At 38.4% G+C, this 12,320-nt stretch overlaps 1 protein-coding gene across 1 annotated transcript in view; it reads right to left on the bottom strand.

The window, feature by feature from the left end:
• The window catches only part of LOC131043894 (uncharacterized), a 182,704-nt gene that overhangs the window by 149,145 nt on the left and 21,239 nt on the right, over positions 1-12,320 (bottom strand). The window contains exon 2 of the mRNA XM_057977124.2: positions 10,356-10,400. Within this exon, the coding sequence (XP_057833107.2) occupies positions 10,356-10,400 (45 nt within the window). The remainder of the gene's footprint in view (positions 1-10,355; positions 10,401-12,320) is intronic.

Below are 12,320 nucleotides of genomic sequence, written 5' to 3'. Positions count from 1 at the left end.
AAACCACTGCAGGTTAATCAACTGTGGGAATATGCTGAGATGCCATTGTGGAGATTTGAACCTAGACCTCTTTGACTATATGTGCTATAGCAACAAGCCCATACCCAAACTGGCAACTTAGACTAGAGGCTTAAAGGTTAAAAAAAAGGAAAGAAAATATATCAATGCCAACAAATGACCGAAGTAGGTTCATGGACCTCCCAAGTACAGCAAGTTATAATGGCATATTAAGAGTATAAAGATTACTCCAACATAGAATAATAAATCTAAAATTGCCGATATAGATAGACTTGGGAAGCAAATAAAACTAAAAAGAGATGCCCAAACAATTAAACCCTAAATAATTAAATATATGCAAAGCCATATATTTCAGTGACTACAAGATAGAAGATAGCTGGCAATAAAGCCAAAGAAAGGGTGCTAAAGGAGAAAATGGTTCCACTCAACATCTTGAAGAGGAACCAACATTTTCATCAATCACCACAAAAGGGCCAACATATAATTTGATGATGTCCTTATTATTTAAGTTACAACCCTCAGTTCATTTGGTTGGTCTCTGGATGCATCCAAAGGAGCCTTTGCAGCCTCTCCATTGATAATGCAATATGCAACTTCTTGTTTGTCTTTTTTATTAATAGCCAAGTACAAAGCCATTATTGATCATGCCCACGAACCAAGAAAGTGGATCTGGTACAATACTTATGAACCCAACTAATATTTGCTATTACTATTTAGAATCCTGTTGACGTGTATTTTGTACACAATCAAACACAGAATAAAATACCCAAGGGTACCTTATCCTCTCTTGAATAAAGCCTATGATTGTTGAAGATGTCGCAAAAAGGATCAATCAGGATGACTCCAAGGTTCTTTGATGTAGGGTCTCTACGTGTGGATAAGCACCGGTGGTCGTTGTGAATGCTGTTTCATCAAGGGGCCTTACGTTTTCCGAGCTGCAGGAACAAGATTTCCTAAAACTAACAAGTTCTAAAAAAAGATCAAAAGGTAGGGTTTGCAAGGGATGAATTCTAATTTAATCCTAAGAATGACTCAATGTAGGCTAGACTTGGTAAGATTCTACCAATTTCAATATTGCCAAAACATAACAACTCAACTGAAATTGATGCGATCTTCTAAGGTGACTAATGATTTTCCAATTCATCAAGGATCGTAGACACTACCATGAAGGTACATATCAATAGTTCAATGATGATTGAAGGTTTAAGTAATCCAAATATCTCCAGTTGACCACACAAGTCGTTCTTACAATCAGTAAGAAGCTAGTGGTTTGGAACGTGAATCTCACCAAAAATCAAGCCCAACACTTAGTCTTTCAAATTTAAATACTACTTCGACCAAGAATGATTCAAGAAAGTAAGCAATCATGAAAGTAGCCACAAGAATTGCAATAAAACACCATAACTTCAATATTTTATTGATCTCAAAGCCAAAAATAGACAACAATTGCTTAAAATTCTCTCTTCAATGCTCAATCTTGCTACAAAATAACTTTCTTCTCTCCCAAAAGCTCTAACCTTCTAACTTCTAATTGCAAATCATCTAATCTCTAATGACAAAATGAAAATGAATGAGGGTATATATAGCATCCTCAATTACAATGAACGGCCCGAATCAAAAGAAGATCAACGGCTGAGATTCTGACACCTAAACCCTAATTAGGGTTTATTACAAAAAGTTCCCCTTTTATTGAACAATATTAAATGCATAGCCAAATATTTAATTGGCACAAAAATCTAGGAAACATAGACCAATGATAATTAAGGTGCCACATCATCTATAACAACAACTCTTCTAGAACCTTGTTCCCTTTCCAATGCTCCTTCTTAGCATATGCAATGAATCTGGACACAATTCCTTCAATCTCAGCAATAGGGATCTCGGGAAGATTCCTCATTCGTTCCTCCAAGTGGATAACTTGATCGAAGGCTTTGAGAAGAGCTACATCCCATCCAGGTTCGAGTTCCTTGATTTTCTCAATAAGGAGCGTAGTAGCGAACATTTGATCCCTTTGCTCATCTGTGATAATATTCTCATCTTTGCAAAAGATGACCTTAACCCTCTCTTCCAACTCTTGAAGATTCACATCCGTCTCATCTTCAATCCTTCTGCCAAGAATAGAACATAACACCTCAAACACCTTATCCTGAATTGGATGGATGACCTCCTCAACTTGATTGCATTTGGTGCTAATGTCTTTGAAAAGAACTTCCTTCATCTGGAGTAGAGTTGACCACTGGAGTAAATTATGAGCTCCTCCATCCATTATCTTTTCTTGTGCTAGGATCTTCCTTGGTGTTTGCCTGATTACTTGCAGAACAGGAATGATAACATCTCTAGTGTGGGCAAAGGCGGCTACCGTTATCATTAGGTTGTGAATGATCTCAAGGACCTGGATAGCTCGATGGGTGGTCTGCATCATTCTTGTTGCGAATTCAACAGCAACGGTATGGGATTTGTCAATCCAAGAGCTCATAAGCTGAACCAAGCTCTTAACTCTTTCTGCCTCGCCAACTGATTCAAGGGGAAGTGCTTGCATAGGAGATACTGCTGGATCCTAACGTCCCAAAGGCTGATTGAGATGGCTAAAGTAGCCTCTCCGAGCACCAACCTCTCGCTCAAGCTTTCTATTCTTTTCCATTTCTTCTTTAAGCTTGTCTTTAAGTGCCTCAAATGAATCAGTTGCCTCATCCAGTGTCTGCTCGGCTGTGAGTGGACCAAGCTCAAATGTTTCTACATCATACTCTTCTGCAAGGATTTCACCTTCATACTTGTCCACTGCCGGTGTAGCTATCTGTAACTTCCTGGACCTTGTCTCATCTCTGATCATCTTGGACATCTTGGTGGCCTTTTTCCTTTCTGTTACTCCCTGAGAACTTCCTACAAGGCTCTCTAAGTCAATTACATTATCTTCATCTTCGATCACAATCACCCTTGTTAGCCTCTCCTTCAACCAATCTGGAATGGCGGATCTTGTCTCTCTAACTTGTATCTCTTTAGGCAATGGTTCTTCTTCTCGGAGAGGAGATGTCACTTCATCATTATTCTTGTCTTCATGTAGCTCATTAACTTGAGGAGATTGACTTGATGAACGTTATGACGCCTGCCCTCCTTCATGTGTATCATTCAGTACCATTGATTCCATAGATTCCTCAACTTCAGGCACCCTCTTCTCTTGTCCTACATTCTGACTTGTCCTTTTTTCATGTCGAGAAGATATACCGGATGAGCGATCTCGATTGGCCTCTTGTTTCTTCTTGGAGGGTTCTCTTTTCTCAGGTCTTTCTTTTCTCTTTGCACCTCTAGGATGGGGATTGCCTTCACTTGCGCTTCGAAGATTACCTTCACTTGTGCTTCTAGGATGAGGATTGCCTTCACTTACACTTGCTCCTCCTTTGTCATGTCCCCACTCTAGCTCAGTCTAGCAGAGACATGTGAGTCAACTTATTATGGGGTCTTGTAGGCTGACAGGGTTGGACAGAGACCCGGTTTGGTTATTCAGTGTTGGAGACTTGGTGTTCTAGCAGTTATTGATCAGTTGGGAGACATTCCTTGTTTTTAGGAGGCAGTTCCTACTTTTTAGGAGGTTTGATCATGCCCAAGGTTGGGTCTCCATGAGATGCCTCTTTGGGTTCAGTTTCAGAGAGATTGGGCTTGTTTCCTAAATTTTAGGAGCATCCCTAGATTTTAGGGATGAGACTACCAGTGAATCCTTGATTTCCGACTTCAGTCACAGACAGGTGACAGGATGATTTTAGGGTTTGTAATGTCAGTTGGGCATTTTGTGGCTATTTGGGTTATATTTTTAATATTTCCTAAGTTAGCGTTTAATAATTAAATAAGGCTAAGTTGTTAGCCATTTTGGAGTAATAAGGGGATTTTTGGCCTCATCTGGATGCGCATCCTATTGTGTGATAGCTCGTTGGAAAGATCTTGAAATTCTTTAAATCTTTCTCTTTGGTCTCAGGGCAATTCAGTGAGCGGATTTCTGTCTATGGGGAAAAAGGTCATTTTCTAGTAACATGACCACTTTAAAATAAGAAATTATAACATTTCCACTAGACCATGCCACTTGGAGACAATTAGGGTTTGATTTGCAATTGAGAGGGGTTATAAGGGGATAGGAGCTTCATTCTATGATTATCTTTTGCATATTTGACAACTTGTATGAATTTGCTATGGAGAGCGATTTCTAGACTGGGACGCAAACCCCAGGATTAGGATTGGCTGGGACGTAGCCCTCAGCAATCTTTGGCACCGGACTTATAAGGCATTGTGCGTGGTGATTAAGGACAGAGGCATCAATTCTCAGTAGGGTTTCAGCGTAGCCTACCATCTTTCCAGTGGAGACGTGGTTCATTGCAGTTGGAGGAATGCCATTTGCAGCAAATACACCACGTGGTGTATAGGGTATTGCTTGTATTCACTTCCAGTGTATGTGGGGTTGGAGAACATTCTTCATCTTCCAGTTTGACTTCGAATTTGTATGAGAGCTTGGGAAATACATTGGATTCATTGTTTGGCTTTGTAATTCAGACAAATCTCCCTGGTACGATTTGCAATAATTCTGACTTTTGTTGTATACCTCATTTATTTCAGTATTGCTTCATATTTGCTGTTATCTATTCCTTCCTATGCTATAAAACAATCAAAAACACAAAAACAAACAACCCTTTCTGCACTTCTGTCTAGTTCTGTAAGAAAAACTTAAATAAACAGGAAAACAAAATTAAAAATAAAAAATTACAGCAGGTTAACAGCAAAGATCTATCAGGGATCTTTCATCCTTCCCCTAGTCTTTCCTCCAAAGTAAAAGTCATAGGTATGTTCTGTTCTCTCAACTTTTGATGTTGCACATTGACCCATCTGCGAGTACAAGACAAAACTGGAGCCATCAAAGCTTTTAAGTCAAAAACCTCAGGTTCATTCCAATCTATCTTCACTGCTTTGTCTTCTTGGTCATAAGATGATTGGAGATGTCTGCCACTGTCCTGAGCTTGATCAGCCACTCTGTAAACTTTGCATTTCCTGATGAGATCTAAAGGTAACCTGGAATGCATCTTTCTTTTCACTTCTAAATCATTCGAGAGATTCATCAAAAAGTCCTCTATCTGAAATTCGTGCTTGTACTTTCTACCAACTGTTTCTTCTATATATCCATAAGGATCAAAATTATCTCTCAAGGCAAAGAATGAAAATGAATATAAGGTCAACTCCTTCTCTGCGTCATCCATGGCTAGAGCATTAGGACATACCTCAACTGAATTTCCTAGTATGATAGGCACAGGAATTCCATTTCCATGCCTGTGTCTGAATGCCTTTGCATAAGCTGCCAACTGCCTAGTCACCTCAAGTAACACTATCCTATCTGTCGGATATCTTGGCAACATATATGGAGGTGAAGGACACCCATGAACTCTAATATATGTAAACTTTTGGAATTGGATAAACCAAGCACCATACCTCTTCACAAGCTCCTGTGCATCTTGAGATAACCGGTTGTGAATCCCGCCTTGCAATGTCCTGGTGATGTTCATCGTGAAGGTATCATTGACTAACTTGTAGTCCCTTCCAGGTGGATGATGCAAATGGACATAAGAATCACAAACTCTGACTTCTCCGGGCCCTCTTCCGATCACTCCTCTATGAGGTAGTCCTGCATATTCAAAACTCCTGATCAAGGCATATATGATGTATGAACTCATGTGTAATGACTTGGTAGCCTTTAGTCTTCTCAACTGCACGTCCAAGCAATAGCTAATAATTCTAGCCCAATGAATTGTTCCTTTTCCTTGAACTATCACTTGGATGAAGTAGAACATCCAGTTCTCAAAATAGAAGGCTTGAGGAGCCCCTGTAACTCGATTGAGCAAAGTTATCAAATCTCTGTACTCCTCCTGGAAGTCGATCCTATGTGGTGTGTTGGGAATCTTGCTCAGGCGAGGACGACTTTTGAGTAACCAATTCTTATTGATGATGCTTAAGCAAGTGTCTGGATCATCTTCATACATGGACCTAGCTCCTTCTAAGCTTTTGTAAATCATATCCCTATGTTCTGGAAGATGAAGAGCCTCACTTATAGCCTCCTCTTAAAGGTAAGCCAAAGTGTTTCCCTCCTTGGACATGATCGATCTTGATTGTGGGTCATAATGGCGGGCGCACTCGATCATCAGCTCATGGCACTGGACTGCTGGAGGGAAACCGGCCGCCTTGATAATGCCACTTTCAATTATTCTCTTTGTGACAGGTGATGGCTTTCTAATGTAAGGGACCTCTCGAAACTTCTTCACACTGAAGTTTCCCAAGTTGGTATCTCCGATGTTGCTCCATTTTGACACGATCTTGGTCTCCAATTCTTCATTCCTTTGATCTTCCTTCATGAGAGTTGGACGACTAGTGGATGCTCCTGCCTTTGGGGTCGCCATCTTGACACCTACACAACATTTCATAATGAGTAATATATTTTGCAATTTAAACATTTAGGAAACTTCATGATAAATCTTTGAATTATCATTTCCTAAATTTAACTACGCAATTTTGAAATTCAAAATTCAAAATTTCAACGTTGGACTAGGAAGATCTCGCCATACCTCCACTTGAGGATTAATTCTAAGAAATGATGCAAAATTAGGAAAATTTGCTAGGCAAAATGAAGATTGAAGACTCCCTTTAGCAAAATGCGCCTCCCTCTAGTCTTCGCAAGTATTAATTCTATCACCTTTATCCCCCAATACTTGAGGAAAATTTGCTCCAACTTAGACCAGATTTCGCACCTTCCTTGCTCTTCCAAATCGCATTTGAAATAATGAGTGAATGATGGATAAAAATCGCTCAACACACCTCTCTTATATAGGCGCTCACCATTTCAATTTCCCATAGGCCGACTTGGAAAATAGGCCAAAATTAAAAAAAAATTAAAAAAGAAAGAGGCCGACTTGTCAAAATATTAAAATAATACCCCAAAGCGCTCCATTTTAAATTTAATTTAATAATAATTAATTTCAAAAGCCTTAATAATAATAAAAATTGATTTTCCAAGGCTTAAATTAACTATTAAATGCCATGCGCCTTTATTAAATGTCAATTTAATTTTTAAAATATTTTGGAGTTTTAGCGAAATTGGCATTTAATGTGATTTGGAGGACATTGGTGCCCAAGCATGGTAAAAATATCAATTTGTTAATAACCTCGCTCTGGTCCCTGGGAGAGGGACAGGAGCGCCTTTTCATTTTTGACCTTGTATTCCTTGCTTTCACGTTCAAAATCTCTTCCTGGACGTCCAAAATGGGATTTTTATTGGGGACTTTGAGTTTAATTCATGTGATCTTTGGAAGGAGCTTGCCTTAAAGCATTTTCGCCCTGGTCCCTAGGTGAGGGACAGGAGCGATCTCACCCTTTGTCCTTGGTCTTTGTCTTTCAAATCGCCAATTCAAGTTTGGAGGCAAACAATGATATTCATTCGTCCCTTCAGTGCATGTTCCACTCGCTTTCTCAAGGCAAAATAGACTCTTCAAAGATTTTCGCCCTGGTCCTCCAATGAAGGACAGGAGCGATTTTTACATTTGAGCCTAAGATTGTCGATTCTTGGGGGCAATTCCTTGTTCATCATCTTTCGAAAGATATTTCTCACCTTGTACAACCTTGTCTTGGCGTGATTCTGGAGGGGATTTGTTGATTTTATGAAAATCGCCTTGGTCCTTCAGTGAAGGACAGGAGCGCCTTTTAGTTTATTGTACGAATTCTTGACCACATCGACCTCCAATTACCCTCAAGGCATAAAATATGATTCTCCATTCTGTCTTGAGTCCTGGAAATAAGAAATAGTATTTCAAATGTTAAGTGTTTAGGCATACTTGAAGATTTCGCTCTGGTCCCTTGGAGAGGGACAGGAGCGCCCTAGCCAATTTTCATCGAATTTTGTGGTCTTTGCAACTTCATTCTTCCTTGAAGCATTTTTAAATACCATTCCAATCTCATGCCTTGACCTGGATTCGTCCCAATTTGGGGAGGAAGGCTTGTTAATGTGTTTTTCGCCCTGGTCCCTTGGTGAGGGACAGGAGCGCCTTGGCAATTATGAGCTCTCCTATGCTTTGCTAACTTTCAAAATTATCTTCAATGGACCAATTATGCCTCCCTTCATTCATCCCAAACATGAAACTTGCTTTACCTTTGCCAGAAATTTGCCTTGTGAGAAAATCGCTCTGGTTCCTTGAGGAGGGACAAGAGCGCCTTTTGTTACTTAGGTTGATTTTCTTCATTGTGGCCCACTTAAGTTATATTCAACGGACAGAACACATTCCCCTTGACCTCTTCAAATCGTAAAATCACTTAAATCTTGCAAGGATAATGCAAATTTGGAATTCAAGCTCCGGTCCTTCAGTGAGGGACAGGAGCGCCTTTTGTCCTCAAGGCCAAATCTTTTCACTTTTCATCTCAAATTTCCTTTGCTGGGGAAGATATCATCTTTTTACAATCCATGAACGAGAGCCCAAATCCAGAAAAGGTCCAAGAAGGTGTGTACAAAGAAAATCGCTCTGGTCCCTTGGTGAGGGACAGGAGCGAATTCATCTTGCTAGACAAAAGTTCAACCTTTCATTGCTTTTAACTAAGTCTGGATACTCCATTATGCTCATTTCATTCTTCCTTGTGTCCTTAATGCTTCAATTTGATCAACCAAGGCCAAAAATGATCAAAATAAATCATTTCACCCTGGTCCTTCAGTGGAGGACAGGAGCGAATTTATCTTACTCCTTCAAATTTCATCATTTTCAAACCTTCAAAATCCTCAAAATCTTCAATTCACGTCCAATCATCTCCCCTGGAGACCCTGCACAAAACAATTCAAAGGAAGTTAGAGACAAATGTGCACTAAATAACATTTTCACCTTAGTCCCTGGGAGAGGGACAGGAGCGATTTCACCTTTATAAGCCAAAATATCCACAATTTAAATCTTCAATCATTCCACAAGGCATAATTAGGTCATCTTCAAGGCCGGGAACCAGTTAGCAAGCCTTCTAAAACAAGAAATTGCACTTAGAATGAAATTCGCCCTGAGCCTCCAGTGAAGGACAAGAGCGATTTCTCTGTTTCAGGCATCATCTTGCCTCCAAAATTTGATCAAAACTTTACCTAGGCAAAAATGTACAATTCCATCTTCAAAATGCTAACCCTTAGACAAAATTTGAATTTTCCCTCAAAAAACCCTGACTGGAACTAACCTGAGACATACCTGACTTTCTGACAGGCTCATCGTATTTCAAAAATTGCAATCTTCGGGAGGATGCTTAATAATCTTCAAAATTTGACTGGACTCGGCTTGAAAATATCCAAAAGAAACCCCCTTTGTTTAACCCTAGTCCAAACAACTCACTCACTTACTCAAAACCCTAAAAGCAGAGAGAAGAACAGGCAAAAACAAAAGCAAAAAGAGGGGGTCCCCATTTTAATGGGGCGATGTGTGAAATGGTCACAACAAATCCTAAGAGAGAAAACTCAGTTCTGAATCTTAATGAATGTAATCTAAAATTCCATGTGTTCACAAGAACAAGGCACTATCAAAAACAAAGCTGCAGTACTATTGAAATATCAGTTCAGGTTGTACAAAACAAATAAGAGACCTTTCCTAAGGAGGTACAAGTGCCAACCCAAACTAAAAAGGTCTCCAACTATCCATAGACATATGCACAAAACAACTTTTTGATGGCATGCCCTACTCTAACGCCGAAGATTATATAAATAGCTAATTTCTCACATCCCTCTTGCCTTTTGCATGTGGACAATTAGTCTGTTTACAATCCCAATAGTCACAAAAAAAAAAATATAGATCAGTATAAAGATTCCTGAAGGACATGGAAATGGTCCCATGCACTCACTATATTCCTACGGCCCTATGGGGACACAAGGTACTGATAACTAGTATTGGAGCTGAGTATCTGAAAGCATCACCACAAAGTACACAACTAGCTTTATTGACTTCAAAATAAAAGAAACTCTTACAATATCTTACAAAACAGATGCTTCATATTCCACATTAAAGAGGAATATTACAACTAATATACCATTTTTTATATTTTATGGGTGAGTTAAGGAGAGAAATGGCACAGGCAATGCAAATTTGCACCTGGAAAATAAGCCACCAAAAAATTTTACAAACAAGCTCCAAATATGTGAATGTCTTGCAAAAGGGGAAAGTCACTAAACATATTGCAAAGCAATCAGCCTTTTAATTACAATAGTAACTTAACTCACAAATTAAAAATCTTAGATCCAAACCCATTAGTGACAAGGAAATTTAACACAGAAAAGTTATATTAATGACATTTGACCAAGCACATACCTCCCTGAAATGTGGGATTTGTGTAAGAAGCAATCGTGTTGTACCCTGCCACACAATAATAAACACATTTTAGAACTTTATTGACATAAATTTGCATAAAAAGCAAAAGGATTGCACCCTGTCAAGCAACAAAAATAAGCACATTTTATAACTTATTTGGCATAAAAATCGATCACGCAAAATTGTGAATGTCACTTGATCAACACTTCAAAACAAATATAAAGCAAAAGTGAAAAGGTGAAAATGTGAATAATGCTATATGTAAGATAAATTGATTTGGTAGTAACTGAACCTTACAATCATCTGGCAAGTTGTACATCTCTCATGTTCATACCAGACAATAACCATTATATGCAGTACACACCCACTTCTCTGCGGAACAGAAAATTCTGAGGACTTCAGATGACAAGATTTGGATAGAGTGCAGATTGATGCCTATGTGTCACCAGCATTCTAATATTCAAAATTTTGGAAACTTTTGTTCAATAATTTCTAGTGTAATGAACAGATAAATCCCTTTTGACAGAGTCAACTGCATCATGGAATCTTTACACTCATATTTGCTCTCAATATTTTTTTCTCTGCATTTATCGGTCAAGTACCTGTAGAGCAACTCATGACAGATGATTTTGATGCAGATTAAGATCCCTGAACTAAACTAATGAGTCTATGATGCTCCTTAAACTCTAAGCAACCGATGGCATGATGCCTCAAATTTCAGAAACAAACATTGCATGAGAAGACCTAATAAGTCGGTTGAAAAAAAAAACCATACTTAAGATAGAGGGATGATCTTCTATCTAAAGAACTTGATGTTATCCCTCAAACTGGAGGAGGGAGATTCACGACAGCAACACTTGTTGATATCAAAGATGTCAGCAATCAACATGTCGCTGCTGAAAAGAAGTTACAAGAAGGACAGAATCTGATTGTTATCACTTAGCAAAGTCTGTTTCCTTCCTTTGAAAATTTTGTCGAAACTTCTAATCAGACTTCTTAATGAAAAATGGATTAAAAAATATGGGTAGAATGGCAAATCTTCAGAGGTTTCTCTGCATCTGAATGGAAACAAACATATATGCTATTATATAATGTCCCCAAATTTTTATTGACATAATTAAAATAAATTAATTAAATTATCCAAAAATTAATATTTTTTAAAAAAGGGATGACTTTAATTGATTAATTTAATTATAAAATAAAGTGAAAATAATAAAATAAGTCACTTTATTAAATAAATTTGTCCAACTATTAAAGTCAGCCTAAATCTGCTAGATGTTTCCTGGAGATCTTTACAAGGAGTTTCCTTGGGTTGTGTTGATGTGTTTTTTATGAACAGTCTAACACGGAATAAAATACCCAAGAGTATCTTATCCTCTCTTGAACAAAGATATTCATATGCTGAAGATTCGCATAAGGATCACTTGAGACAACTCCAAGGTTCATAAATGTCAGGTCCCGACATGTGGATAAGCTCAATGGTTTGATATGATAATGCTGGAATCACAAAGAGACTTACGTTGAATTGTTGAATGCTTGAACCACTGGAACTTAGATTATATCTACTTGCTTAGAGAACAAAGAAAGAGCAAAAGGCATGGGATTTAGGGAGTCTATTCTAATCCTAAGAATGCAAGAGAAGAGTGAATGATTCGATGGAATCCTACTGGGCGAGGTCTCACCATCAAACTGAACAATTTGACACAAGCTTAGTGCAATCTTCTAAGGGATAATTCAAAGATATTCAAATCATTATCAAAGATATTCAAACCATTATCAAACATTGATTACCATTCAAGTTAATGCATAAACAATGGATGTATGACAATTTGAAGTTAGGCACATATCATTCCAATTGACCACACAAAGCACACTTACAATCAACAAGAGGCTAGTGGTATGGACTAAACGGATTCCGCACATATGCATTCAACAAATTCCTCCATTCAATCTAATTAACATGAA

This window comes from Cryptomeria japonica, chromosome 3, assembly GCF_030272615.1.
Source record: "Cryptomeria japonica chromosome 3, Sugi_1.0, whole genome shotgun sequence".
In the NCBI taxonomy this organism is placed as follows: Eukaryota; Viridiplantae; Streptophyta; class Pinopsida; order Cupressales; family Cupressaceae; genus Cryptomeria; species Cryptomeria japonica.
The sequence above is the reverse complement of the archived record's forward strand: the minus strand, read 5'-3'. Positions and strand labels throughout refer to the sequence as shown.